Source organism: Enhydra lutris, unplaced genomic scaffold (assembly GCF_002288905.1).
Source record: "Enhydra lutris kenyoni isolate GAN:26980312 unplaced genomic scaffold, ASM228890v2 scaffoldscaffold46, whole genome shotgun sequence".
NCBI lineage: Eukaryota > Metazoa > Chordata > Mammalia > Carnivora > Mustelidae > Enhydra > Enhydra lutris.
The window spans coordinates 17,010,219-17,036,409 of record NW_019154130.1 but is presented as its reverse complement, the minus strand read 5'-3'; the positions used below and the strand labels follow the sequence as shown (position 1 = coordinate 17,036,409).

The 26,191-nt window shown below is 54.7% G+C and overlaps 1 protein-coding gene across 1 annotated transcript; it reads right to left on the bottom strand.

The window, feature by feature from the left end:
* Positions 1–5,039: 5,039 nt before the first annotated feature.
* Positions 5,040–25,891, bottom strand: LOC111156447 (mevalonate kinase). The gene is made up of 11 exons (XM_022517360.1): positions 25,762–25,891; positions 24,898–24,989; positions 23,669–23,816; positions 20,337–20,481; positions 18,625–18,780; positions 15,243–15,346; positions 14,686–14,731; positions 11,232–11,322; positions 10,735–10,851; positions 7,062–7,215; positions 5,040–5,949 (listed from the first exon to the last, which is right to left on the bottom strand). The coding sequence occupies exons 2-11, from the start codon at positions 24,973–24,975 to the stop codon at positions 5,798–5,800; spliced, it is 1,191 nt and encodes a 396-aa protein (XP_022373068.1). The 5' UTR covers positions 24,976–24,989; positions 25,762–25,891; the 3' UTR covers positions 5,040–5,797.
* Between the last annotated feature and the right edge of the window lie 300 nt (positions 25,892–26,191).

Below are 26,191 nucleotides of genomic sequence, written 5' to 3'. Positions count from 1 at the left end.
CGGCTTGGAGCTGGAAGCCCTCCCCAACCGCCCCCAACCCCAGCCTCAGTTTCCTGTAAAATGGGGCTCCCAACACTTTGTTCACAGACTTGCTGTGGGTACAGGTGGAGGGCATGGGTGTGAAGGCACCCAGAGCCACAGGCCGGGGTGCCCAGGGGTCACCTAGGCAGCCCTTCCAGCCACCTGGCTTCCCAAGAGCTCGGCCAAGTTCCTGGCAGGTAGTACGTACGCAGGTAGTATTTGCTGAATAAGAGCTTCCAGGAGCTCAGGGCCGGGACTGTGGGGAGGAGCACCCTTTGTCTCCAGGCGGGGAGGAGGCCCTCCCCCAACACCCCGCCAAGAGGCCAGGTTCAGCCCAGGTGCCCCCATCAGCATTCAGGGGATGCATAGGCCTCAGTGAGTACGTTCTGCAAATGCCTCGAAATGGATGTTTTCATTATCAGATTTAAAACATTGTACGAGAACAGACTCAGTTCCTTTCCGGAGCAGGGGAAAGGTTTGGCAGAGCAGCCTGTAAAAACCAAGTCCAATTCTCATCTCTTCCCCTGTCTGTGTGATTAGGCTGGTCCCCACTCTGTCAGCCCAAGAGAGTGGGGAGAATGGGGACATTTGGGTCTTCCCCCTTCTCCCCACTGCTGAGAGGGTGGTTGGGGGCGCCCCAGGAGGACAGAAAGGGCCTTTCTCTCTCCCTCAGCCTGTGGCTCCCCAATTCCTGCTCCGTCTCTCCTCGGTTTACAGGAAGAAGCAGACTGTCCCCCAAACCCCAGCCTAACCCCCACACTGACCCATTTGTCTGCAGCCTGGTTTGTCACATTACAAACTTTACATGGGGAAAAAAGTAAGACTGACTGACTCAGATTTGATGTACTAGCTTGAGCCAGTGTACCCGGGGCCCAGCGCCCCTGGCCTTGGCCCACACCACCGAAGACTGCATCTGAGCCCCCGCTGGCTGGTCCATGCAGGGCCCTGCGACTCTAATCAGACAAAGACAGGCCTGGTGGTATCCAGCCTGTCGGGTGGGGTTCAAGGCTGGGTTTCACCCCTCTCAGGTCCGAGGCCTTGGGCAAGAGTCCCTGAACTTCTCTCTGAGGGAGTGTGGGTCTATTTCTCTGCCAAGTGGGAGAATTTACCCAGGCCCGCAACTCCAAGGTGCTCTCGAGCCCAGAAGCTCGGCATCGAAGCTCACCCGGAAGGACACGGAACATGGGCTGACTGCCTCTGTACGATCTTTCCTCTTTCACACCTTTGGCTGCAGTTTGGAGCAATGCCGCCCCAGGGGCCCTGAAGGATGGAAGCCCAGGCGGTCCATCCCCTAAAACTGCAAACTCGGAGTGCCAAGTCACAGGGCCCCAGGGGTTCAGATAAGGGACTGGCGTCCTACACCACCTGGAGCACGGAGTTGTTGTGATTAACACCTGAGGGGTTAAAACACTGCCTGGCATTTACATCAGAGGAAACTGAGGCTCGTCTGCGTCCATTTGGAGAAGACACAGGGTGTGGCACTTGTTCAACCCAGTGCCCGGGGCTCATGGGGCTCTGGGCAGTTCAGAGAGGAGAACCCATTGATCTCGGCAGTTCGGTCACTTGGCCTGTTTGCAGCATGGGCAGGACCACAGGGGGTCCAAGGTGTGGGCAGCAGGGATGGCCAAGGGGGCAGGAGGGGTGACCTGAGCCGGCATCCCTGGGGCAGAAGGGACATCTCAGCTAAGACGAACGGGCAGGGACTGGAGAGGGACTTTGGGAGGTCCCTCGTCATCACAGAAGAGTCACAGAAGAGTCACTAAGAACAAGGGTCTGAAGTCGCAGTACATGGGTTCAAAGCTCACTGTCACTTGCTTGCCTTATGACTTAGGGCAAGTCACTGCCCTTCTTTGGGCCTCAGTTTACTCATCAACTGAATGGGAAGAACGATAGCTATCTCACTGAACTGAGCAGGTTCACAGGGGTAAGATCTGCAAAGCACTAGGCGCCACGCTGGCCATGAGGCTCCCAGAGGTCAGCTGTTGGCGATTTAGGAGCTGACAAAGCCACCAGGAGGGGGCTGACTGATGGATGAACACAGTTGATGGGACATATCTGCAGGTTAAAAGGCTGGGTCTCTTGAAGTAAGCCATGTAATGGAGGAAAAAGGTATGTGTGTGTGTAGAAGTGCTGTGTAGACTAAAAGAGAATTTAGGGGACACCTTGGTGGCTCAGTCGGTTAAGCGTGTCTGCCTTTGGCTCAGGTCATGATCCCAGTGTCCTGGGATCGAGCCCCACATTGGGCTCCCTGCTCAGCATGGAGTCTGCTTCTCCCTCTGCCTGCGTCTCCCCCTGCTTGTGCGCTCTCTCTGACAAATAAAAATTAAAGAAAAGGAGAGAGAGAGAGAGAGAGAGATGAGAATTTAGGGTTCTAACAGCCACACGTATGGCCCTAAACAGGATTCTGGAGACTCAGGTGACAATTTCGGTGAAATGTAAGTACGACCTGGGGATTAGGGTGCAAACATATTGTAGGCATGTTTAAGGTGTGCTTAACCCCTGGGCAGAGGGACTGGTCCAAGCACACTGGGATGGCAGGGCGGGACCTGCAGCCCCCTCCCTACCTCCCTGGGCTGCCAGCCGTCTGTCCATCCGTCCATGGAGAGCCAATCTGCCCCGACAGAGGGAGCCCGGGTGCAAACTGCAGCAGCTCATCTGTCTGCCATGAGTCACAATATTTGCTGCCTGTCTCTCCACGTGAGACCTCCGGCAGCCCGCAGAAACTGTGAACTTGGGGCTGTGACGGTGGGTGTTAAATCCACTATAGGCAGCAGAGGCTGGGAGCGGTCCAAATGCTGACTTGAGAGATTGCTTGTCTCCGGCTGGCAAAGCGGGCACTGGTGCTCATGGGTCCTCCCCCTCCCCGGGGAGGGAGTCAGGAGGGAGGCTGGAAAGGCAGCAGGCATTAGCTTTGTTTCTGCAGCAGCAACCGCACCCCCCCGGGAGGGGGGGGCTCTCCCATCTAGGTGGTCTGGACACACTGGGCTGGGTGCTTCTAACTGGCTCTGGGCACTGCTCCGAAATTCCCGCGCTCTGAGAAAGCACTCTAGCTTTCCGCATGGGTGGATGCCGTGATGAGCACTCATGAGCACTTACTGTGTGCCCCAGGGTCTATGTGTGCTTTCACACTCAGTCCTCAAGAAAGCCCTCTCAGGTGGGTATCACTAGTTTGTTCCCCTTCCCAGGGGAGGGGTCTGTGGCCTCCGGAGGTGGAACTGCTCGCCTGAGGTCACATGGCCAGTGGGCGGTGGAGAGGACGGGAAGCCAGGTGGGAGCTGAATTGACCTTTGGGGTCATCTCTTTCAGTGTCCTCAGCCTTGACCCAGTGTTGGAGGAATCACCTGGAAGCTCCTGAAAGCTACTCAGGGCTGCGTTCTGCTGGGATGCGTTCTATCCAAACACTGAGGGAAAACAGGCATCCCCAGTGGTATTGCCATGCAGCAGGGAGTGAGAACCCCAGGCAAGGAGAAGGTGAGGATGGGGGAGATGCTCCCTGCAAGAGATCCATGGCCAAGAGTGGGCATCACAAGGCCCATACAGTGGCAGGGGAGGGGGGAGGTGGTGGCTGGGGTAAGGCTATACTGGGTGGAGGCATGCAGGTGGCAAGCACTGAGACATGAGCAATGCGTTGGCCTCTGCTCTGGGACAGACACACATCCCCCGGGGAGTGAGAAAGGGGAGTCTCAAGGAGCAGCTAGTTTCAGGGGGGTGAGTCTCAGCCTCTGAAAACCTGCCATGGGCATCTTTGGGCACCCCGGGGAGCTCCTAGGCTAGCCTCCCGGGGAAACGTGGTCAAGCAGCACCCCAAGAAAGCACTTTTCAGTCCCGGCTGCTCATATTATGCTCTAATCATGTGGGCGACTTTTTAAAATACCCAGACCCGGGCCCCGCCCGGGCGGACCAAATACGGCTAAATCCAGAGGAAATAATGAGCCTGCATGTGGAAAGCAGCAAGAATCGCCCCAGCCTGTGTCCAGGCAGAAGCACACAGGGGCTGAGGGCAGCAGCTGCAGTCACATTGTCGGACTGGGAATCCTGCCTCTGATGTAGATTAGCTGTGTGGCCTTGGAGGACTCAACCTCTCTGAGCTTCAGTTTCCTGATCTCTACAATGGGGCTGAGACTAGCAATTGTTCTCCAAGTCCGAGGCAGATGAAAGGAGATGATGGATCAACAGGGTTTAGAACAGTGCCCAGCACGACGGAAGAGCTCAGTATTCACATTATTGTTTTATGCATTATTTGTGTTTTGAAGAGAAGCAGGCAACCCCCATCGGTGAGGCCGGGGCAGGCATCCTCCATATTGCCCTCACGTCCCTGGCAGTGAGCCCAGGCACAGCCGGAGAGGCCTGGCAGGGCGGGCGGGGGTTGGGGGATGGGGGCCGTGTGTGGAGCTCGGATTCTGCTCTTGAGGCCTGCTCCCCGCTCACCCTCCCAGTGAAGACCCTGGGAAAGGCACCCGCTGCCCCCTAGTGGCCAAGGGCAGAAGCGCAGGGCCATTTTAACCACATCCTGAACTCCCTGCCCAGCCCCCACCTCCCTGGGTGCCTCCCGCAGGTCCCGGAGATCCCCGTGGCACTGTGCTACCTACAGGGGCTTTTTGATGGATTCTGCCTTTTCAGAAGGAGCTTTGACTGTTAATACAAAGTTCAAATAGGGCCAGGTATGTGCCAGGCACTGGGATTTACAAGCACTTGAGTCTTTTTTCCCCACACGGTCAATTTCAGAAAAAAAAAAAAAAAGGAAGATTCAGAATCTACAGGTTTTTGTTTCCAGGGCTCACAAAAGTCTGTGAACTTGCTGGGTGCTCAAGCTCCAGGGGCCAGGAAGCTTAAAACTCCCCTTTCTGGAAAAGCAGGTAGGAATTGTCCCAGAGGACAGAGGGCCATACAAAAAACCCCCAGTGTCCTGGAGACACAAAACCGAGTGACCCAAAGCCCTTCTTTCCTTCAACTCCTTAAGAGCGCTACGGGGAAAGTGGCTGGAGAAGGGACAAAGGAGGCAGGCTAGGGTGGGCGGGAGACTCTATCCGACGGTCACCCTTCTTTCTGGACTCCCAGGGAAGCCCTGGTTTACTCAAGAGCTTTTTATTTCCTTTCTGCCATCTTTTCTGCAAAACCTGTGGGTACAGACTGGCAGAAACTGGGTACATTAACCATGACTTCAGCCAGCCCTGGGATGGGAGGACAGAAAGCAAAGACCACCACCTACACAACTGCTGGGGGGCCCATGGTCTAGCTGGAGAGAAGAACAGAGCACACGAAATGCTGAAGGATTCAAACAGGGCAGGGTGTGCAGGGAGGAAGGTGGGACCAGGGTCATCCTGGCGGTGGTCAGGGAAGGCTTCCCGGAGGAGGTGGAAGGGACCAAACCCTGAGAGACGGGTGGAAGGGTAAAGGCAGAGGGAGGGAGAAGGCACACTGCATCCAAGTGTCCAACCAAGTGGACAGAGGGTTTGAGAAGGTGGCAGCGGCCCAAAGCAGATGGGTGTGTGGGAGCTTCAGGGAGGACAGGAAGGATCCCCTCACATTACAGAGGACCCCACATGGCCCCACTGCCTAGGCAGCTCAAGAGAAGGCAGGACACAGGCCGGGTCTTCCAGGGACCCCAGCCCAGTGCTGGTTCCAGATCACACTGCTAGAAATGGAGGGGTGTGGCCGCGGGGAAGGCCGGCGTAGGGGGCCTTGGGGCCCACTGGCCAGCACAGAAGCTGACTCTGGCACCTAGAATACCCCAGGAAGTGGCTTCTTGGTGGGGCTGCAGCAGCACAGGTTCATCTCAGAGACCATCCAGGGCTTGGCGCACGGAGGGGTCCAGGAAGGCAGCCGAGTGGACGGAGATGCCGGGGACCCCGATGCTGGTTTCCAAGCAGTCAAACCCGCAGTCATTCAGAGCCTGCTTCACGGCCTCTACCTCCGGCTGCTCCAGATCTGGGGGAGGGAAAGCAGCAGGTCACCCCACAGTCGTCTGCTCCCTTAGAGACTGTCCATCCAGGGAAAGGCCTGGGACCAACCAGGTCTTCCTGTTGGAATGTCAAGGCTTGCACCCTTGGGAGGGGGGATGGGGGGTGGTTACAGAGCCAACAGTTAAAATCATGGGCTCCTGAGGCCCACAGACCTGGCCTTGTCATGGATCAGCCACGGGGCCTCAGCCAAGTGACTTCCCTTCTCTGAACCTCAGTCTCCTCATCTAGGAATGGGGCTAATACCTACCCCCGCAGGGTCCCTGTGAGGCTCACATGGGAGAATGCAGATAAGGCGCCTGGCATAGCAGACACGCCCCAGAAGCCCTCTCTCTCATTATCATCCCCGACCCTGAACTTGGAGCCAACAGTCAAAGTCTGCCATTGGCTGTGCTGACGTCCTGATGCTGAGGAACACTAAGGTTGAGGGGAGCCGCTGGGGCCACTGTGGGCTGACCGCAAAGCAACAGAGAAAGGTGGGACAAAAAGAGAAAGAAGAAGGTAAAGAAAGGGAGAGAAAGACCAGGAGGCGGGGGCAAAGGAAAGGCAATGGAGGCGGGAGCTCTGAGGGCCCGGTCCTGAGGGCAGGTATGTTGACTGAGCACAACCAGGAGTCCCTTGCTGGCCCCAGGCACATTACCAAGCCTTGCTCTTTCCCCAGATGCTAAAGGGAGAGAAAGCCCTTTGCTCTGTAGCAAGGTCAGTCCCATCTTGGCCGCATCAAGAGGTGACAGCAGGGGAGACGAGTGATGACAATGTCCTGGTTATTTCTCGAGCTTGTGGGAGACTTGGCAGGTGAGGACACGGTAGGGACAGCCACCCCAGTAGGAGCCCCAGGCCTATGTTGGGCATTCTAAATGCACTTTTCTCCTCGAATCTAGACAACGATCTTATAAAATAGATGTTAGCATCCTTATTTTACTGATGCAGCCACAAAGACCCAGAGAGGTTCATTAACTTGACCAAGGCCTCACAGCAGAGGTGAGGCTGTTCTCCAGCGTCCTCCACCTCCCGAACGAATTGCCTGAGTAGAATGTTTGCTTGACCCCTGGCTGGCAACCCTGCCCAGCCCCCAGCTACCTGGCCTGAGGAGCGTGATACCACAGCCACCGCCGCCCCCGCCGGTGAGCTTGCTGTGCAGTCCATGGGCCATGGTCACCCGGCAGAGTTGGTCCAGTGAGGCATGGCCTACGCCAAGGGCATTGAGATGGTGCTGGTTCATGTCGATGAGCTCCTGGAGGAGGAGAAGGTTTCATCTGTTCTCACTTGGGGTGCCTGAAGCCAAGGTCCCATGCCCACCCCACCCATGTTGACGGCCACTGGTCTGGGACGGCAAATAGCTTAGACAAGCTAGCACCGTGTCCCTCTCCACTGCTCAAAGAACCTCTCCTTCCTACAGGACTCCCCAAGGGGCTGGGACGGAGCTGGTGGCGAACACATGGCCCACGCCTGTCCAAAGCAGCCTCTGGCCATGGTGACTGGCCAGAGAGGGCCTGTGACCCATGCTGGGCCAACCGCAGCCCTCCTGGGGTTTTCTCTGCTCTGCCCTGGAAGTGCTAAAACTGGCTGACTTCAGAGGTAAGCCGCCAGAGTTACCTGCCCTGCACGTGGTCAGAGATTATATGTTAGATGGAGAGAGATTTCAGACTGAGTTGTTTTGGCCCCTGGATTCAGCTATGCCTAAAGCTGTTCTTGCTGGTCTTTACTCAGTTATGAGCCAATACATTCCCTTTCTGTTAAAGCTTGGTTGGGATAGGTTTCTATCACCTGCAGAAGTCTGAAGTACTCTGCCATCCCACAGCTGCCTTAGGTGCACCTATTTTCAGAATTAAGAACTGGTTTATTGGGATGCCTGGGTGGCTCAGTGAGTTAAAGCCTCTGCCTTCAGCTCAGGTGATGATCCCAGGGTCCTGGGATCGAGCCCCACATCGGGCTCTCTGCTCAGCAGGGAGCCTGCTTCCCTTCTCTCTCTGCCTGCCTTTCTGCCTACTTGTGATCTCTGTCTGTCAAATAAATAAATAAAATCTTAAAAAAAAAAAAAAGAACTGGTTTATTGTTCTAACAAGGTCACAAGTGGGGGAAAGAGCTAAATGTGTTTGTTTCATCAAATTCCTGCTCTTCTGAGGCTCAAATGGCATGGAGGTTGATGAAACAACAAAACTGACAGCTAGCAGAGCCCAGGCATCCCCCTACAACCTTTCATTTACCCCACCAGTGTTTGCCAAACACCTTCACCATGCCGGGCACCGTGCTAGGCACTGGGACTCTAAGAACGAGCACCCAGCTACCGTCCCTGCCACGGGGAAGCTAAGCATGTGGGATCTGGAGTCGGGGGGGCCTGGGTTTGAGCACCAGCTCCGTGACCTCCTGGTCCTAGGCGAAGGCTTTGACCCCATGCCTCAGTTTCCTCACTTATAAAACCAGCATCGTAAGAGGCTCTGCCTCACTGCCATGGGGATGGGACAAGGTGAGGTTTTTTTTTTTTTAAAGATTTTATTTATTTATTTGACAGACAGAGATCACAAGTAGGCAGAGAGAGGCAGGCAGAGAAAGAGGGGGAAGCAGCCTCCCCGCCCAGCAGAGAGCCCAATGCGGAACTCGATCTCAGGACCCTGAGATCATGACCTGAGCCGAAGGCAGAGGCTTAACCCACTGAGCCACCCAGGTGCCCAAGACAAGGTGAGTTTTTTGCATGATGCCTGGCCTGAGATGAGGGCTTCAGGAACATCAGCTGCTCTTAGTACTTTATGGTCACATCACCGTCCTCTTCGTTTCAGGGGATGCTAAGGCTTAGGGAGAAAAGTGACTCGCCTAAGGTTGCTGAGCTGGCAAGGTACCAAGCCAGCCCTGGAAGCTGGGTCTGCCCGATGCAAAGCTCCCATCTACCCCACCTCCCAGAGTGCCCTCGGCATTCTGGCTGCCACCTACTTCTTGTGGCATGGGGCTTGACAGCGCGCGGCTCTGCTTCAGGGACGGGGAGTGCCTTTGTGCCCGCAGGGTTGCCAATCACCGAGCTGTCTGCTGAGGCCCACCTGGCTCCCCTGCCCTAGGCTATCGGGTGGACTCAGGTCAGCCCTTCCCTGCAGCCCGCCTCACACCCTCCCCCCGCCAGCACTTCTGACAAATGAGTAGACAGGCGTGATGGCCCGGTGGCAGCCCTGGGTGCCTTTCCCCAGCCCCAAGGGCTGGATATGAGGGTAAACTTCTGGAGGCTGCTCTCTGCGCCGGAACGCCAGGTGTCACGTTGCAGAGGCAGGTTTTAGACACCTGTCACATTCTGATCCAAAATCTGTCAAGGATCAGATGACAGGTTGTGACACAGGAGAACAGCTCGCTGGTTTGAGCACAAAGCTGTCCAGGAGCCGAGCTGCGCATTTCAGCGGCTGCCACAGCCAAAAATATACACAATGTATAATCAACGTGCTGTTCCGTGGCATTCTCCAGGGGCTCAACAGGGTATATTTCAGGCAGTACTCTATCATTATTAATTTCCTACTCAGGAGGACTGTGTTCCCTCCTTCCTACGTGAAAGGAATTGAAGCCAGCAAGGCAAATGCCGGGAGACTGGAGGCAGACAGCTATGGAAATCAGAGCAAAAGCACAGAAGCGAATGGGGGTCCCCGCCCCTGGTGCAGGTGGGCGCTTATTCAAGATCTGTTGGCCAAAGAGACAAGCAAGTCAGTCAGCTGGATGCCTGTCATGGCCACTCACTGGCTGGCGGACCTTACAGAAAGTGGCTCTTTGGGCCTCAGTTTCTGTATCTGTAAAATGGGCACAGCCTATTTCCCAGGCAGGTGGTTCTAGAGATCAAGGGAGAAGTCATTTGTGAAAAGGCACGGCCTAGGAGCTGCTTCCGTTCACTATGAGGGCTGCCGACTCGAATGCCTCCAGTGGGACAGAGAGGCAGCAGACAGCCTGCAGCAGCTCAGGGTGGCAGTTAAGGAGTGCTGGGGACTGTATGTCACCCACCCAGCCTTGCTGTGTTCTTAGGATGCTCCGGTGAGACCAAGAAGGCTGAAGCTGGGGTTTGGATTGGGACCTGATCAAACCCAAGGTGTGAGGTCTCAGCCTCTACACGAGAATTACGCAGAGGGTGGTGGTTGAGGGAATGGTGAAGAAGGAATGGGGTGAGAATATGTCCAAACTGGGGTACCTAGGTGGCTCAGTTGGTTACACATCCGACTCTTGATGTTGGCTCAGGTCATGATCTCAGGGTCGTGGGATCAAGCCCCACATCAGGCTCTGTACTTAGTGCAGAGTCTGCTTATCCCTCTCCCTCTCTCTCTGCTCCTCCTCCCAGCTCGCCCTCTCCCTCTTGAAAATAGATAAATAAAAAATGTCTGAGCCAAAGCATGCCGGTGATAAACATTCACCAGAGGAACAGATGCAGTTAGCAGGAACAGCAAGAAAGAGAGGGGGGCGAGCAAGAAATCGCTTCTGGACCGACAAAAGACAGCGTCAGCAAAATCCCACTGTTCCCCACAGGCAGGAACCCCAGCCCGGCCCCGGGCGCTTAGCATATGCCTAGTACGCGCTGGGCACTGCCCTCTGTACCTTGCACGTACTCCCTCCACGGCTCTAAATCGCCTGGGAAGAGGATTAAGAAGGCATGCTTGCTGGCCTTGGCACACACGGGACCCCCGGCCTGGGCCCAGCCTCTCTGCTTTGGCTCGGGGGATTCTGAGTGCCGATGGGGAGTCCCTGCCTGACAGCGGTGCTGGAGAGGCCCTGTGCCGCGCAGATAGTCTCTTACTTCCAGCACGAGGTAGTGCTCCGGTGCCGGGGCCACAGCCATCTCCCCCAGCGTCCGCTCGCACTCCAGTGAAATCGCGTTGATGGAGGTCAGCAGGGGTGTCACGATCTCTGGGAACTGGAGGGAGAGGAAGCAAGGGCCCATGAGGCCTGGGGCATGGGAGGAGAGAGAGGTGTCCCCCCAGCCCAGTCCCTGCCCCCCCGAGGAAACCCCCTCTCCGTCCCCCCTAGGTATCTGCCTTGCCCAGCACCCTGACATGAGTGGGGGATTCTCATCACCAAGCCGGCACACCTGACACTTCCTGTGCTGCTTCCCAGCTGTGTGGGGGGTGGCGACGATGACACAGCAGCTCCTTGTCTGCCACAACTGCCTCCCCCGGTCCCCATTGCCCATCCCAGCCCTCCATTAACCCATGGGGCAGAGGGAAGGCTCGAGCCCCCAGACCTGGCTGCTGAGGCCCTGCCATAACCCCGCCCAGGAGCAGACCAGGAGGGCACCTTGAGCAGCCGGCTCCTGACACTGGCCACAAGAGTCTTTGTGCTGCGAGGGACTTTGGTGTTGGTCAGCAGGATCTTCAGAAGCGGTGGCCTGTGGGGTGAAGAGGGGTCCCCTTGAGCTCAGGACAGAAAAGAGGTTTCAGGGCCAGGGGCCATCCCAAAGTCACCCCACCCTGTCACAGAGGAGGAAGCAGAGGCCCAGGGAGGGGTCCTCGGGAGGCTGGAGAGGGAAAGAGGGGAGCGGGAGGCTCCTGCTGCCAGTCACAGCTGCGTCTCCACTCCAGCCCCCAGGCAGATAGATACTTCCCTTTGGCTTGTCACCCACCCACCTGACTTCAGTGGGGCACCTGCTACAGGCTGGGCACACGTGAGGGGGCCTGGCTCAGCCTGGAGCTGGCAGAAAACGCCAAGTTCATGTGGTTTGAGGAGTTCAAAGGTACCGCAGCCAAGGGTACAAGAAAGGGTGGAGGTTCTGTCCTGTGGGCCACCCCAGCTTGGTGGAGTGGAAGGGTCTAGAGATTTAGGAAGAAAAGCAACGGGATCTGGAGTGGATCACGCAGAGAGGGTGCACGCAGGGAGCAAAGATGCCCAGGTTGGCTGGTACAGTGAGCCCAGGGGTGGGAAGGCTTGTGCAGGTGCTGGGTTCCCAGCAGGTGGGGCCCATCCTTGCCCTGCCTTGACGGCACCGGGACCTGCTGCCCTGGCTCAGCCAGAGAGGGTTAGAGGGAGTCAGTAATCCCTGCTTGGCTGCCCCAGGTAAGAGAAGAGAAGGCCCAGGGAGGCCACGGTAAGCTGCCCTTGCCAAACCCCTGGAGCTTCTGAATACCTCCGGAAGTCATAATCGCAGCTGTCCTATGGCTGGCAGCCTCTGGGGACTCCGAGCCCCATTTCTTGTCATCCCCAAGCTGCCTTGCAGAGCACTGTGTGCCGGGGATGGAGGACGGAGCATCTGGACGAGCTCTGGCCTGAGAAAGCTGGAGACATGCAGACCTCTTGATACCTTTATCCGTTTTCCTTTTCACAACCCGAGACTGTAAAACCCAACAGGGCTGCAAAAGGCCGCCAGAAACCTGCTTGATCTTGCCGCCCATAAGCCCATGAAATTAATATCGATTCTCAGCCTTGGAGGTCGGCTTCTTCTTCTTTTTTTTTTTTTTAACTTTACAAAAGATGAACATTCTATTTGGCTTTTCTTTTCCCCTTAAAGACAAGCCGTTCCTCAAAAGGGCAGTGTTCTGGGAGGCCGCATCTTGATCCACTTCGCAAACAATGTATTTTTTTTTCATGGAGAAGCACCATGTGTGGTTTGGGGGGAAAGGGTTCCTCTTGAAGCCATTGGTGGGGATTAACGCGGAGTCTGGCCGCCCAGCTTCTCAGAGAATCCGCCATCTGCTTTCTGTGGTGCCCTGCGGCCTGCAGTGAAGGTCGGTTTGCTCTGTGTTCCTGTCCATCGGGGTGGGAGGAATTTGAATATTTCGTGTTCATCTTTCTTAGGCAAGTCCTCTGCAGGCTTGCTGCTGGCTCCCGCCAGCCCCACAAAATCCCAGGCTCCCTGGGGCAGCCAGAGACCACCACCCAGGCTCTGCTCTGTAAGCGACTGTGCATGCTAGGCCTGGCCAATGCCTCAATCTTATCTCTTCACCCTCCCCCTCGGGTTTCCATTCAGGTCCCTGCTCAAATGTCACTTCGTCAGAGGCTCCCCTGGTCATGCACCCAAATGACAGCCATGCTCTTACGGGGCCACTCGTTGACTGCTGTCTCCCACAAAATGTGAGTTCCCTGAAAGCAGGCCTTATTCTTCCCTGCTGCGGCCCCAGCACCCAGCACACGGTAGCTGCTCAGGAATATTTGTGGAATTAAATTTGGTTGGCCAAGGGCAAAGCACTCTACAGATAAAGGTTTCTGATTTCATGCTCAGGATCCTCACTGCATAAACCAGGAGACGTCTGCCTCAGGAAAAGCGACTGGTCGAGGGCACCTGGCTCATGAGTGGCAGAACTAGGCCCCAAGCAAGGCCCACAGACCCCAGAGCCTCCGTCCCGCACACCACCACCAGCTGGCCACCGAACACGCCTCTGGGGCCATTTCCCCTGCCTCCTCCTACCTGGAAAGCCAGGAGAATCTGTCCAGGAGAATATGCATGTGTCCACACCATGTTTTGGCTGGTTTTCTCTCCCCGGGGCCCAGTCTGGAGCTTAGGGTATGACGAGCTCTCAGGAAACCCTGAATAAGACGTTACCACCCCCAAATCTGTACCCTGACTTATGACCCCCCTCACGGTCACAGCATCTTCAGAACTGTCTGGATGCCTTCGTTCTGAGGATGAAAGTTGCGCCAGTCTGAAGATGACCAGGAGCCCTGCGGGCAGGCCCAGCTCTGGCATCTCGAGTCTCACTCTGACTCCTGCTGTCACTGCACCAGGCATCGGTCTACCTGGCAGAGCCCCCCCTTCCCCCTTGGGCCTCCGGCTCCAGGGCCCAGAGCACACAGCAGCCAGGGAAAGCTGGTCCCTCTCTTAAATGGCCCTACTTCCTCCTTGGCGGAGAGCGGTTTGTGCCTTCCAGGGGACATGCGGCACTGTCCGGGGATGTTTCCAGTTGTCACAGCTGGGAGATGGGGGAGGTGTTGCTGGCATCTTGTGGGGGAGAGCTCAGGGGTACTGCTAAACACCTCAAACAGGCTGCAGAGAGCAGCCCTCCACCATAGAGAATGATCGAGTCCACAATGTCAGAGGCGCCCAGGTTAAAGAAACCCTAATGTCGGCCATCAGAAAGGCAGGCTCGGCTCTCGGAAGACAACAGAGCGGAGGCAGGGAGATCCCAGAGGAGCCGGTGGGAGCAAGAACATGGAAGCTCGTGCCAGCTCATGCAAATAACCCTCCTCACCCTCATCCCCACGGAGAGGTCGCCAAGGTGGCCAAGTGCCCTGGGACAAACACCAACTGACTCAATCGGGGCTCAAGGAACTGCCAAGAAGCACGTGCTCCCATGTCCCCTGTACGTGTCCACTCTGAGTCCGCAGAGAAGAGAGGGTGTTTGAGTTTCCCCACGCTCGGTGGTGATCCCAATCCCTCCAGGGGGATGTGAAATGGGCTGAAAAGTTGTCTTCTCGTTTTTAGAGCCCCAGGCCCTAGTACAGTTGTCAGGAACACAGGCAGATGTCAGTTCTCGTTTGCGAAATGAACACGTGGGCGGATGGATTAAATGACTGAGAGGCCGGGGGTGTGGGGTCTGAAAGTGAACATTCACGGCCGTGCATGACTTCTCCCTCTAAGTCCTTGGCGATTTGAGAGCGGCAGCCCAGAAGGTAAGAGGCCTCACAGGGGAGGAGAGAGAAAGCCCGGGGACACGTGGCCCACATGTGTCCCTCACCATGAGGTTAGAGGCCCGCTTCCCCCGCCCTGGGACTCACTGCCATAGCCGTGCCAGGAGCTGCTACTCCGGCCTAGAATTACCTCTCTAGGAAGGAGATCTTTCCTTGTTGGAACCGGAGCACTCCTCCTAAAGACAAGAAGAGGTGGGTCAGAGCTGTAGGCCAAGTTACACATCTTTGCTTCTTGGCAGAGAAGCGGGGCTTGAGGTCGGATGAGAGTTCTGCCCCCCATCCCAGGCCCAGGTACACAAGGTCCAGGAGGGCACAAAGGCTTGCCTGCCTTCCGGCCTGCATGGCCTCACACCACCAGCCAAGTGGGGAGGGAGGGCCTGGACTGCGGCCAGGTCCTATAAGTCCTCACCGGAGTGGAGTCCCGCTGGTGTGGCTCTGTAGCTTTACCACAGGGACCCTCCTGGGAAGCTCCCCGAAACTGTAGCTTCCCAGGCTCTGCTCTAAACCCCCCAGAGATTAGATTCAGATGTGAGGCAGGGCCCTGAAATTTCTCTTACCCCCCACCCCTGAACAGGAAAATACTATTTCCCTCAGAATCCAAACTGACAGGGCCTGGATGTCTACGATGGTCCTAAGAATGTATAAAATACTAAAAACAGAGAAAAATGAGTCTGAGGCAGCCCCTACCCCAGGTGCTGACAGCGTTGTCCACTCCAGATGGGTTGCCATGAATTATTTTCTCCCCCTGGAAGGCCCACTTGTTAATTAGTTCCAAATCCTCCACGGCCCACCTGGAGAAGACACAGGAGTTCATCTGTACCTCAGAAGACAGTGCAGGCCCAGTGTCGCCGAGGGCAGCAGGGCAAAGGATCCACAGGTTAAGCTTGGTGGAGACTAAAAAAAAGTCAGAGGGGATTGGGCCCTCGAAAGCAGAAATAAAACAGCCTAGAACCTCTCCACTTCAGAGCGTGCCGTACCTTCCCTGCCTCTGGAGCCCCCTCCACCCGGCACCGTGGAGTGAGACCAGGCTTTGAATGCACACAGCCCTAGCAGCGAGGGACTCTGGGCCCGTTACATAACCTGTCTGAGCCCCACTGTCCTCGTCTGCAGGATGGTCACACCCATCCAGGACTGGCTGCAGAGGTCTCAAACAAGGTGTCCATGAGTGGCGGGCAGTAGTTACCACTGTCACAAACGCCCACATACCCATTTGCTCTTGCCGTGAGGACCAGGGAGCAGACGTGTGACCCTTCCCAAAGCCCACCAGGAATGTGATTCTAGGAGCCCCAGACACCCTCAGTGGGTCCCGTGAGCATGGACCAGCTCTGGATCTTTCCTAAGCATGCAGCCATGCTGTCTTGCTCGGGAGACGTGCGGGCTCATGCAGTTTGGGTGAGCAGACCCCAGGTCCATGAATTACCGAATAAGGAATATGGTCAGCCCCTTCCCTGTGCCTGGTCCAATGCTCATTTGCTGTGGGGTCTTGGGGAAGGCCGTCGCCCCCTCTGAGCCTCTCTCCTCACTGGCCAAATGTGGATGTGATGCCCCCTAACTCGCACGGTGAGTTGAGAAGCTCAAAGCTATCACCAAATGCCGAGCACTGAGCTGAAGCCTTTCTCCAGTGGCCATCTCCTGGAATCCCATGAAAACCCTACAGGGAAGGTACAGTTACTATCCCCTCCTACAGAAGAGGAAACTGACACTCAGGTGGTAGAGCAGATGCTGGTGCTGCTCACTACACCAGCACCACACCTGCAGACTGGGGCCCAAGCTCCCAAGACTGAGCTCCGTGGTGCCTACAAGATTCCCTCGTCTGTCCCATAGTTACTGGGCATCCACTGTAGGCCTGTGACTAAGCTCACATAGGGGATGAACCAGACATGGCCCCTGACAGCTTGAGGCTTGGCATCTCACAGACAGGGGGTACCCAGCGCAATCAGTATTTAACTACAACCCCCAGGAGATAGATGCGATGCGGGAGGATCGGGTTTGCCACATCTGGAAAGGGGAGGGCCTGAGGGACGGTGGGGGTGGGGTGGAGGGGAGTCAGCAAGGCAAGACATGCAAGGAAAACATTCCAGACTGAGACCGCGTAGCAGCTGGGACTGGGCAAGAGTCAGGCCTTTCCAGGAACTGCAGAGCGAGTGAACGATGGGGCAAAGAGGCAGTTGGACCCAGCCCTGGACCTGGCCATCTCCACAGAGGTGAATCTCCCTCCCATTCTGCTCACTGTTCATCCTTCAGGGGCTTGGATTTCTAACCCCCCTCTTCAGAGGAGATTGGGTTCCAGTTCTGTACGATTTGGAAATGCTGGGGCCAGGGCAGGGGTTGAGGCCCGGAAAGGAAAGACTGGGTCTTCAGGGGAGGCAGCAGAGCTGGCTCTAAGGAAGCCGTGCACACACACACACAAACACACACACGCGTGCACACACTCACAAGTCACACGTGCCCTTTGAACAACACAGCTGGTCTGATGCCCCATACATACAAGTCTATTCAGGGGACCCAGGGCAAGCAGGCCTTCACTGATCTAGGTTATAATTCATGATTAGCACATGCTAACGAGCACCATGGTAACACAGAATCACCAAACATCAAGGCTGGAAGGCCCCCCAAAGGCCCATCAGGAGTCGCTTCCAGAGGAGGAAACAGAGCCCAGACAGAAGAAGGGGTAAGCAATGGCCTGCAGCGAGTTACCAGCCAAACCTCACTGAAATTCCCGAAAACCATCACCTTGTGTTACCTACTGGTGCATCTCTCATCACCTTCTGGATTCTTCCCCCAACAAAAGCCACCTTTTCCCCACCCCTCCCACTTCTCTCCACGCAATGTCCTCTTGCTTTGGAACCAACCAAAGCAAGTGTGAAGGATGCTGACAGACACACCCCATTGAGAGCCCCCCGGGATGCGCCATGGCCACAAGGATCCAAGGGACCTTAGTGTGAATTCAACTGTATTTTAACCTCCATGTGTCAGAAGAGAAAGCAACAGACCAGACAGGGCACCCAGTGGGGCCAGGCCATCAGGAAAGCACGGCATCTTCAGGGCAGAGGAAGGAAACCTCCAAACCAAGTTCTGGAGGAGGAAAGAGGTCCTCCACCGCAGGCTGGCGCAGCGTGGCCTTGTTTCAGCCTGGGTCCCCACAGCGGGCAGGGAGGGCACGGGAGCACCGCTCTGGGAGCAAACACATGGCCACATCCGTCCTGGCACCCAGCACAGCCTAAGCAGCCTTCTCTCCGGCCAGCTGCCCTGGGGGAGAGACGCGGCCAGTGGTCCCCTCAACATGGCACACAGTGGGTACCCAAGGCCACCAGTAGGAGGGCCCCCCTGAGCCCTATAGGCCCAGGGACAGACCTCACCAAGAAGCTGCCAGGCTGGATTCTGGACTGGCATCACTCCCGAGGTGGGGCCCAGGACAGACGGCATCACCTCCATGCCTGGGATGGCTGCTCGAGGTGACAGACATGGCTGCTGGCGAGTGTCCCGACTGGCCTCACTGACTTACAGTGGGAACAGCAGAGGCAATGCCCCTTCCATGGAATGAGGACAAGCGCTCTTACAAAGGGCGATGCCTTCATCTAATACCCCTGTGTTTCTTTCTTGGCATCTTCTACTTCTTTTTCTTTTCTCGTATAACCATCCAACCTGTTACAGATAAGGACGCTGGGGCCCCGAGGGATACAGCGGCTGGGCCAAGGTCGAGGTCCAACAGTGAGCTGATGGCAGAAGTGGGCCCAATGGCTCCCTACATCCAGGCTCAGGTTCCTTCTGCCACACCACGGGCGCTTGAACCCAAATGAGGCAAGGTGGGGGTGAGGGGTAGGGGACCTGAAGTGGCTTAGCTAAGGGGCAAAGAGGTCAGACTCTGGGTTCAGGCTGCCTGGGTGCAAGTCTCGTTCTACCATCCCTGGCTGCATAGCCTGGGCCCATCTTCTGGCCTCTGTGCCTCAGTTTCCCCATCTGTACAATGGCCACATGACACCTCTGGCGGGGAGTCCTCTGAGTGAGAACCCACACTCGGGTCTTGGCGCCTGGAAAGGACAGCGAGCAGGGAGAGGGCGGAGACTACCTGCTGGCGGACACCCCGTCCTTCTGCGGGTTTGGGATCTCCTCACACGCGGTCAGGAGAGCGGCAGCCATACACGCAGAGTAGGCGGCGCTGGAGCCCAGGCTGGCCCCAGTGGGCAGCTGTGACCACACCGTGATGTCCAGGCTGGGCAGGGCCCTGAAACACAGTGGGGGTACAGAGCATGACTCTCCTGAGATCAAATTAGCAGTCGAGGCCCAGAACTGGACATTGGCAGGGCCTCACTCCAAGCCTTCAGCCTAGGTTTCCAAACTCGGAGACATATGCCAACCCCAAAAGTGGCCCTATGGGATTGGCGGGAAGTCATGGTGAGTCAGACAGCTTGGAAAGAGGTACCAGAATCATTTAAAGCACGAGGTTCCCTTGTGAATGGACCGTTTCTCTAAATTCCTTCCTGTTCCCTACACAGGAACCTTCTGTGGAAATATTCCCTACTCAGGAAAATTCCATGGCCATTGTCTGCTTGTATCCCTGCCTGGGAAAGCCTTGTGCCTCTTCCTCCCCCAGGCAAATGCCTGCCCATCCTGCAAAACCCTTCTCAAATGTCCTCTCCACGGGAAGCTTCTCCTGGCCACCCACAGAACTCATTCCTAGCTCCCCTCGCTGAGCCCCTTTCCCCACCATGGCCTTCTCTGGGATGCTTCCCCTGTTGTATTTCTCCCAAGCAAGGACTATTGTTAAACTTCACATTTAAATTTCACAGTTAAATTTCCCATTAATAAGATTTTCCATTTATAAAATTTATAACTTTTATAAACTTTTTATAATTTTTAATATTTTTATAAAAATAGAAACTTTTTATAATTTTTATAAACTTTTTATAAATTTTATAAACTTTTCCATTTATAAAATTATAGTGCCAAATCTGCTTTTCAAACTACACATGCCCACCCCACTCAGAACAGGAGGTTCTGAAACGCTTACCCCTTCCCGGAAAGGGATGTGCCCCCTCGCTCAAGTTGAAAATCCCACGGCAGACAGCAAGAGTTGGGACATTTGTGAACGTGCCCACTGCACCGTGCCTGGCCCCTGGGACCTACTCAACCAGTACCTGCTGTCTCAGTAAAGAGCTGTCCCTTAAGGCTTTCCCACTGGGCCTGGGACCAAAAAAATTAAAAAAAAAAAAAAAAATCACAGTGAAAATCACTGTGGGATAGGGACAGAACTAGGCTCACTTCATATATAATATTGCTAACCCTCCGGTAGTTTTCTTAGGAGAATATTAATGGCTCATACTTCTCAAGCTGTGTGATAAGCTCTGTGTCACACACTTTAGATAAATAAACACACTCACCCTCCCACGGAGCCTATAATGTACGGACTCTCACTTACTCCCATTTTACAGAGGCGAACACTGAGGCCCAGGGAGGGTAAGAACCTCAAGGAAGCTGGTAAGCAGACGCCGTGGGGTTGGCCCCAACACGTCTGGTTTTCCATTACCACGTGACACGGCCTCCACAGCACGGCCAACCCCCGGGAGCTGGCCTCCCTGAAGGCAGACTGCCCAGATCCTATCTTAAGGGGTGGGGCAGACACAGTCTTCACTCTGCTCCTTGTAGAGTTTTCCTGGCGCCGGCAGGATGTGCAGCGGGCCACCTCTGTGGACATGGGCCTGGGAGAAGCCACGTGGCTGGGGCAGGAACCTGGCTTTGGGCCCAGACCTCACGCGCACCTTCCCCAGACCATGCACGCACCTCTGCTTCCGGCAGATGGACAAGTACAGGTAGAGAAAGGCCAGCACAGCCAGACCCTCAGGATTGGCGCCGTCCTGGGTGATGCCAGCCACCTCCTTGAGCTTCTCCACTTGCTCTGCAGCGGGCGCTGTGGCGTCACCCTGCTCTGTCACAAGCAAGCACAGGTGGCTTGGTTGAGAGCGCCGCAGGCGCGCTTACAGACAACAGAACACAGAAACCCAAGCCGGCGTGAGATCAGCATCTGAGGACAGGGATGCACGGCCCTAACACCAGGGCTGCATCTGCCAGGCGCCTTCGGGCTTTGCAGGCATGCAGACCTGGGCGTGCATCCCAACAGTACCATTCACTGGCTCTGGGGCCTTGAGCACGTGACTTCCCCTCTCTGAACCTCAGTTCCCCTTCTTGGTAGGCGGGGAGAGTAGCGGTACCTCCTCCGAGATAACCTGAAATAAGGGACATAAAACCCACGGCACAGCTCCTGGTGTGTAGTACGTGCTGAATTAATGGTCGTCTTAAAACCCACGTCCACACACAGAGTGCAGGCTAGCTCCCCCTCTCGAAGGTCTGGGTCTGACCCCCATGGTACAAAACCTAAACCAAAGGCAGTATTCAGTTAATCCCCAGACGCATCCCTCTCCAACAACTCTCGAGAACGGGACACTTGAAACCTGAGAACGCGAAGTGCTGACACTGGTGTGGGCAGCAGCCAGAGGCTGCGTTAGAGCAGGGTACACAAGAAGTCCTATGTATGCCATGAGATAACAACACGCTAAAGGCAGCCGAGCCAGTTAACAGTGTTGCTGAGAGCATGGACGTTTTGGAGTGCTGCGAGGGAAATGGGATGACTCATTAAGGCGTTGGAGAGTTTAGGAGCACCTGAAGAGTTTAGGAGCAGCTGAAGTGCTTGCCTTCAGCTCAGGTCACGATCCCAGGATTGAGCCCCGCTTCCCTGCTCAGTGGGGAGTCTGCTTCTCCCTGTGCCCTTCCCCCTGTGCTCATGCTCTCTCTCTCTCTCTCAAATTAATACATAAATAAAAATCTTAAAAAAAAAAAAAGATGACTTTGGAGAGTTAAGAACGATCTGGGTGTGAATCCTTTCTGCATCCCTGACAGTGCCGTGTGACCTGAGCCACTTCGCCCCTGAAGCTCCATTTTCTCATCCATAAAATGGGGTGGATACCACCACCTGCGTCCAGGGCAGCCTGGAGGATTCTAAGAGCGCCAACAACCATGACATACTGGTCCAGTGCCTGTCACACATAAGGGTACCCAGTGAAATGTTCCCGGTGTTCTGTAACTGTTGGGAAGCAACCAGAGAACGCTGAAAGAAAAAGACAGAAGAGCCTGGAAATCTAGTAGGAAACATGTCTCTGAAGGTTTATGTTCCATATTCCTTTTTCTCCTTGGGGAAATCACTCACAAGTCCTCACACACATACTACACACTGCGTCCCAGCCCTGGGCCACCTGCTATCCAGTTGGATCCTCACAGCAACCCTCCCAGGCCACAGGACTCTGCTCATGGAGGCTCTGAAGGTTAAATGACTTGTCCAGGCTCACACAGGCAAGGGAACACCTCCAACCTCGGGGAGGGGAGCCCGGTGCACCATGGAAAGCAAGGGGTCTGGGTCTGCTCCAAAAGTCCTCATTGAGGATGTTCCTGGAATCACCCAGGGAGCTTCTTTCAAAATACACCTGCTTGGGGTACCTGGGTGGCTCAGTCCTTAAGCGTCTGCCTTTGGCTCAGGTCATGAACTCAGGGTCCTGGGATCAAGCCCTGCGAGGGGCTTCCTGCTCAGTGGGAAGCCTGCTTCTCCCTCTCCCACTCCCCCTGCTCGTGTTCCCTTTCTGGCTGTCTCTCTCTGTCAAATAAATAAAATTAAAAAAAAAAAAAACAAAAAACAAACCTCACCTGCCCAGTCTCCCGCCACCATGACCCCCATTCTTAATAGGAGAGGGGCAGGATCAGATATCTGTCCCTATTGTTAAGAACAATAACAACAAAGAAAACCTCCCCAGGGGATCCCAAGGCCTGACTGGTTGGGAAATGGGGCTTTACGCTGGTTCCCCCATCTTCCTGCAATATTTGGAAGTGGCTTGCTGGGGATTGATCCTCCCAGGGAACAGGGAGCAGTTAGGCAAAGACCCCCAGAGCACTCCCACTTGTCCCACTCTGGCTGAGAAACACTGTTCCAAACAATGAGGCATCAGCTGGGCAAGGAGATAGCAAATGAATGAATGGAGGACAGAAAACACCCTTCAGCTCTGGTGCGGGTGGTGAGCAACTGTGCAGATGAAAAACCCTGCCTGCTTAGGAGGGGACACAAGATTCACAGTATTATCAAAAATCAGGACAAGGGATTTTATTTATTGGCAAAGAAAGAAAGTCCTGATACAATGAAGAAAACAAAACAAAACAAAAAAACACACATGTCTGACAAGTTTGTATGGCCTGATCAGATTTTGGTTAAGGGACAAGATATCCCCCCCATCTCTCTCAATCTAACTATCCACCTGCAGAAAATAATCCAGAAAGATTAACATCAAAATGCTGAGAGTTATGGGCCGGACGGAGGGGGAGGGGGCGGTGGCCAGGGGGCAGTGGTAGCAGGTGACTTTTTTTCATTACTGATGGTGTTTCACTATTGACTCTGTTTTCCAATTAATAAGTATGTTACTTTTATTTATTTATTTTTTAGATTTATTTATTTATTTGAGAGAGAGAGAAACAGTGAAAGAGATCATGAGAAGGGAGAAGGTCAGAGGGAGAAGCAGACTCTCTGTGGAGCTGGGAGCCCAATGCGGGACTCGATCCTGAGACTCTGGGATCATGACCTGAGCCAAAGGCAGTCACTTAAGCAACTGAGCCACTCAGGCACCCATTACTTTTATTTTTAATGACACCTAATGCCAATCAATACCTTCTCCTTGTCAAAACCATACTACAGAAGGAAGGCACCCTCTGTCCACTCTCAGACCTTAGGACCCAGAGGTCACTAATCATCCCTGCGTGTATATATGTACTGGTACATAATCTGGGTCTTTCCTTACATACATGCTATTTGCATCTTGTGGTTTTTCACCCAACAACAGGCGTTGACAATCAGTCCACCACAGCCCACACAGATGCAGTCCATCATTTGATGCTCTTAAATTTAAAACAAATAAGTGAGTTAAGCTAATTTTATGGGGTTGAGAGAAAACACCCCCAGAGTGGCTAGTCTCTGGCCCTCTCAGAGACAGCCTAGAATAACTACCCAGCTGTCTGTCCCCTTTCCCCTCTAGGCAGGGCCCAGGCTCTTCCCACACCTGGTCCTTCCTCGCTGCACTTACCCAGAAAGCTCGTATCCTGCAGCTGAAGCTCAGCCACATCCCAGGCCCGCTTGACGCCAATGTTTGGTAAGTTGAGGCACACTTTCCCATTGCTGTGGGGCTGAAGCCGGAGGAATGTTCTCAAGTTTAAGGCCACAGCCAGTGCTACCTGTAGAATAAAGGGTAAAAGCAACGAGCCTGAGCATGGAGAGTGGGGGCAGGCACAAAGAGTTTGGCTCCAGTCTTAAACCGAGGGGTCAATGTCAATGAGGAGAGAGAGCATATACTAGCATACAGGGCACATGCCCACAAATGCCCTTGGCAGACACCGCTGATCAACCTTGGCATGCTCTCCCACTAAGTGGCACAGCCTCTACCAATAGTTAGGAACTAATATCTACTGATGTTTGCCCTCCTGTTGCAAAACTTCAGAGGTCCTGCACACCATCGAACAGCTTCCCCACAATCACATCAGCAAAGATAAATGTAAGCTAGGAACATAAAGGATGATGAGGAGTAGAGGAGCGCAGGAGTGGAAAAAGCATGAGCTGTGAGTTCAGACAGACTTAGGTTCATTCCCTGTTCTGCTAAGGTGTATAGGACCTTGGTCAAGCTGCTTCTCCTAGGCTTCAGCTTTCACATCTGCAAAATGGGATAATCAAAGTTTAACCATGGAGGGCGTCCTACAAGTTGAATGAGATAATGCATGTCTCAGACTTCTTTGCTGTTTCCTCCTCATCTTCCCCACTTCTGAATGTTGGGGTGCCCCCAGGCTCAGGGCTCCAACCTCCTTTCTTCTCCACCGAAGCCCACCTTCCAGGTTGTGTCATTCCACCTGCACAACTTTACATTTCAACTCTGTGCTCTCTTACTGGGTGAGGCCAGGGAAGCCCTTCAATGGACGTAAGGCCTGCTCTTCCCTGCTTCGCTGCAGACAAACGGATCTCCTCTCCTACGTACTCCAGGCTATGCCTCCAGGCTTCCTTTTGGCTTAAGGGTAGGGTTGGGGAGAAGAGGTACCCAATTCTCTTTTTTTTTTTTTTTAAAGATTTTATTTATTTATTTGAGAGAGAGAGAGAGAGAATGAGAAAGAGAGAGAGAGATCAGCAGGAGAAGCAGACTCCCTGCAGAGCAGGGAGCCCGATGCGGGACTCCAGGATCAAGACCTGAGCCGAAGGCAGTCGCTTAACCAACTGAGCCACCCAGGCGCCCCAAGGTACCCAATTCTCAAAGGCTCTGAGGAACTTTACCTTGCCATGAACCACAGCATGCTCTCCGTGAAGGATGACTTTCCCTGGAGCGGACACCAGCAGGACTTCTGACAGCATGGATCCTAAGAATCCTGAAGGAAAAAGCCAGAGAGAGGATGAAAAGTCCCCAGATCTTAGTATATTAAGAGAATGCCTAGTTCAAACTCATCATTCGAACAAAATAGGCAGCTACCATTCAGTAGTTGCGATGTGCCCCAAAGACTGTGCAGTGAGTCAACGCACTAGACAGAAAGCCCTAGGTTCAAATTCCAGCTCTTCCCCTCTCCAGTGAGGTCATCTTCGCTCACCTACTCCAGTGGCTAGGAATCTCGGTTTCTTCATGCTATGTGGGGACAAGAACCTACTTACTTCAGTGGGTTTTAGGAAAGGTTACCTTACATAATGGAAGAGGAACACCTGGCAATGTCTGGCACATCACAGTCATTCTATTCCTGATCTATTTATCTTTACCGGCTCTATTCTTAGTTGCAGCTTTTATTATTGCTACTGTTGAAGGCAGAAATTTAAATGCAATCATGGGTCAGAAGGAACGCTTCCCTGGACCTTCAGGCTGTTTCCAAAGCCTCACGATGATAAATCATAGGCTGTAGAAAACAGCGGTCAAACCCCTTCTTGCAAACGTAAGCCAGGATCTCCACAATACAGAGTCCTAGAAAGTGACTTGCTCGGTGGGTCTGCAGGTGTGCGCGGTTTCGGTTTTTACATACTCTGCAGAATTACCACCCATTATAGGCCTCGCGTGCGTTACCTTAATATATGACACCAGCCGCACTACAAGCCAAGTTACCACCGTGATCCCGTTTCTTAGCGGAGGAAACTGAGGTTCGGAACCGGGAAACTTACGTTTGTCCGAAGCTCCAAATCACTTCACACTGGAGCTCGCCGACCGCTCGGGACAGATCCCCAGAGTAGGGGACACTGAGCCAGAGAAGCCGGGAGCCCGGCGGAACCTCCCTCCAGCCGGCCCCCCAACTCCGGTTCTCACCCGCCTCCGCCCCGGGTCCTGGCGGTTCGGGACCTAGTCCCTGAGCATCGCCCTCCCGTGGGGCTCGTCCACCTCTCTGCCAATCAAAACGCGCGACCGGGGCGTCCCTTTACCAGTTGGCTTGAACATTGGCCAATAGGTGTGGGGATCACGCTCCGTCATGGCTTTCCCCGCCCCTTCAGTAAATCAATGGAAAACAAGCCCCTGGGAGTGTCCCGCCCTCGGTCGAGAGCCGCGGACCAATGGAAAATGGCGGCTGACAGTGGCGCGGCCTGAGGTAGGTGGAGT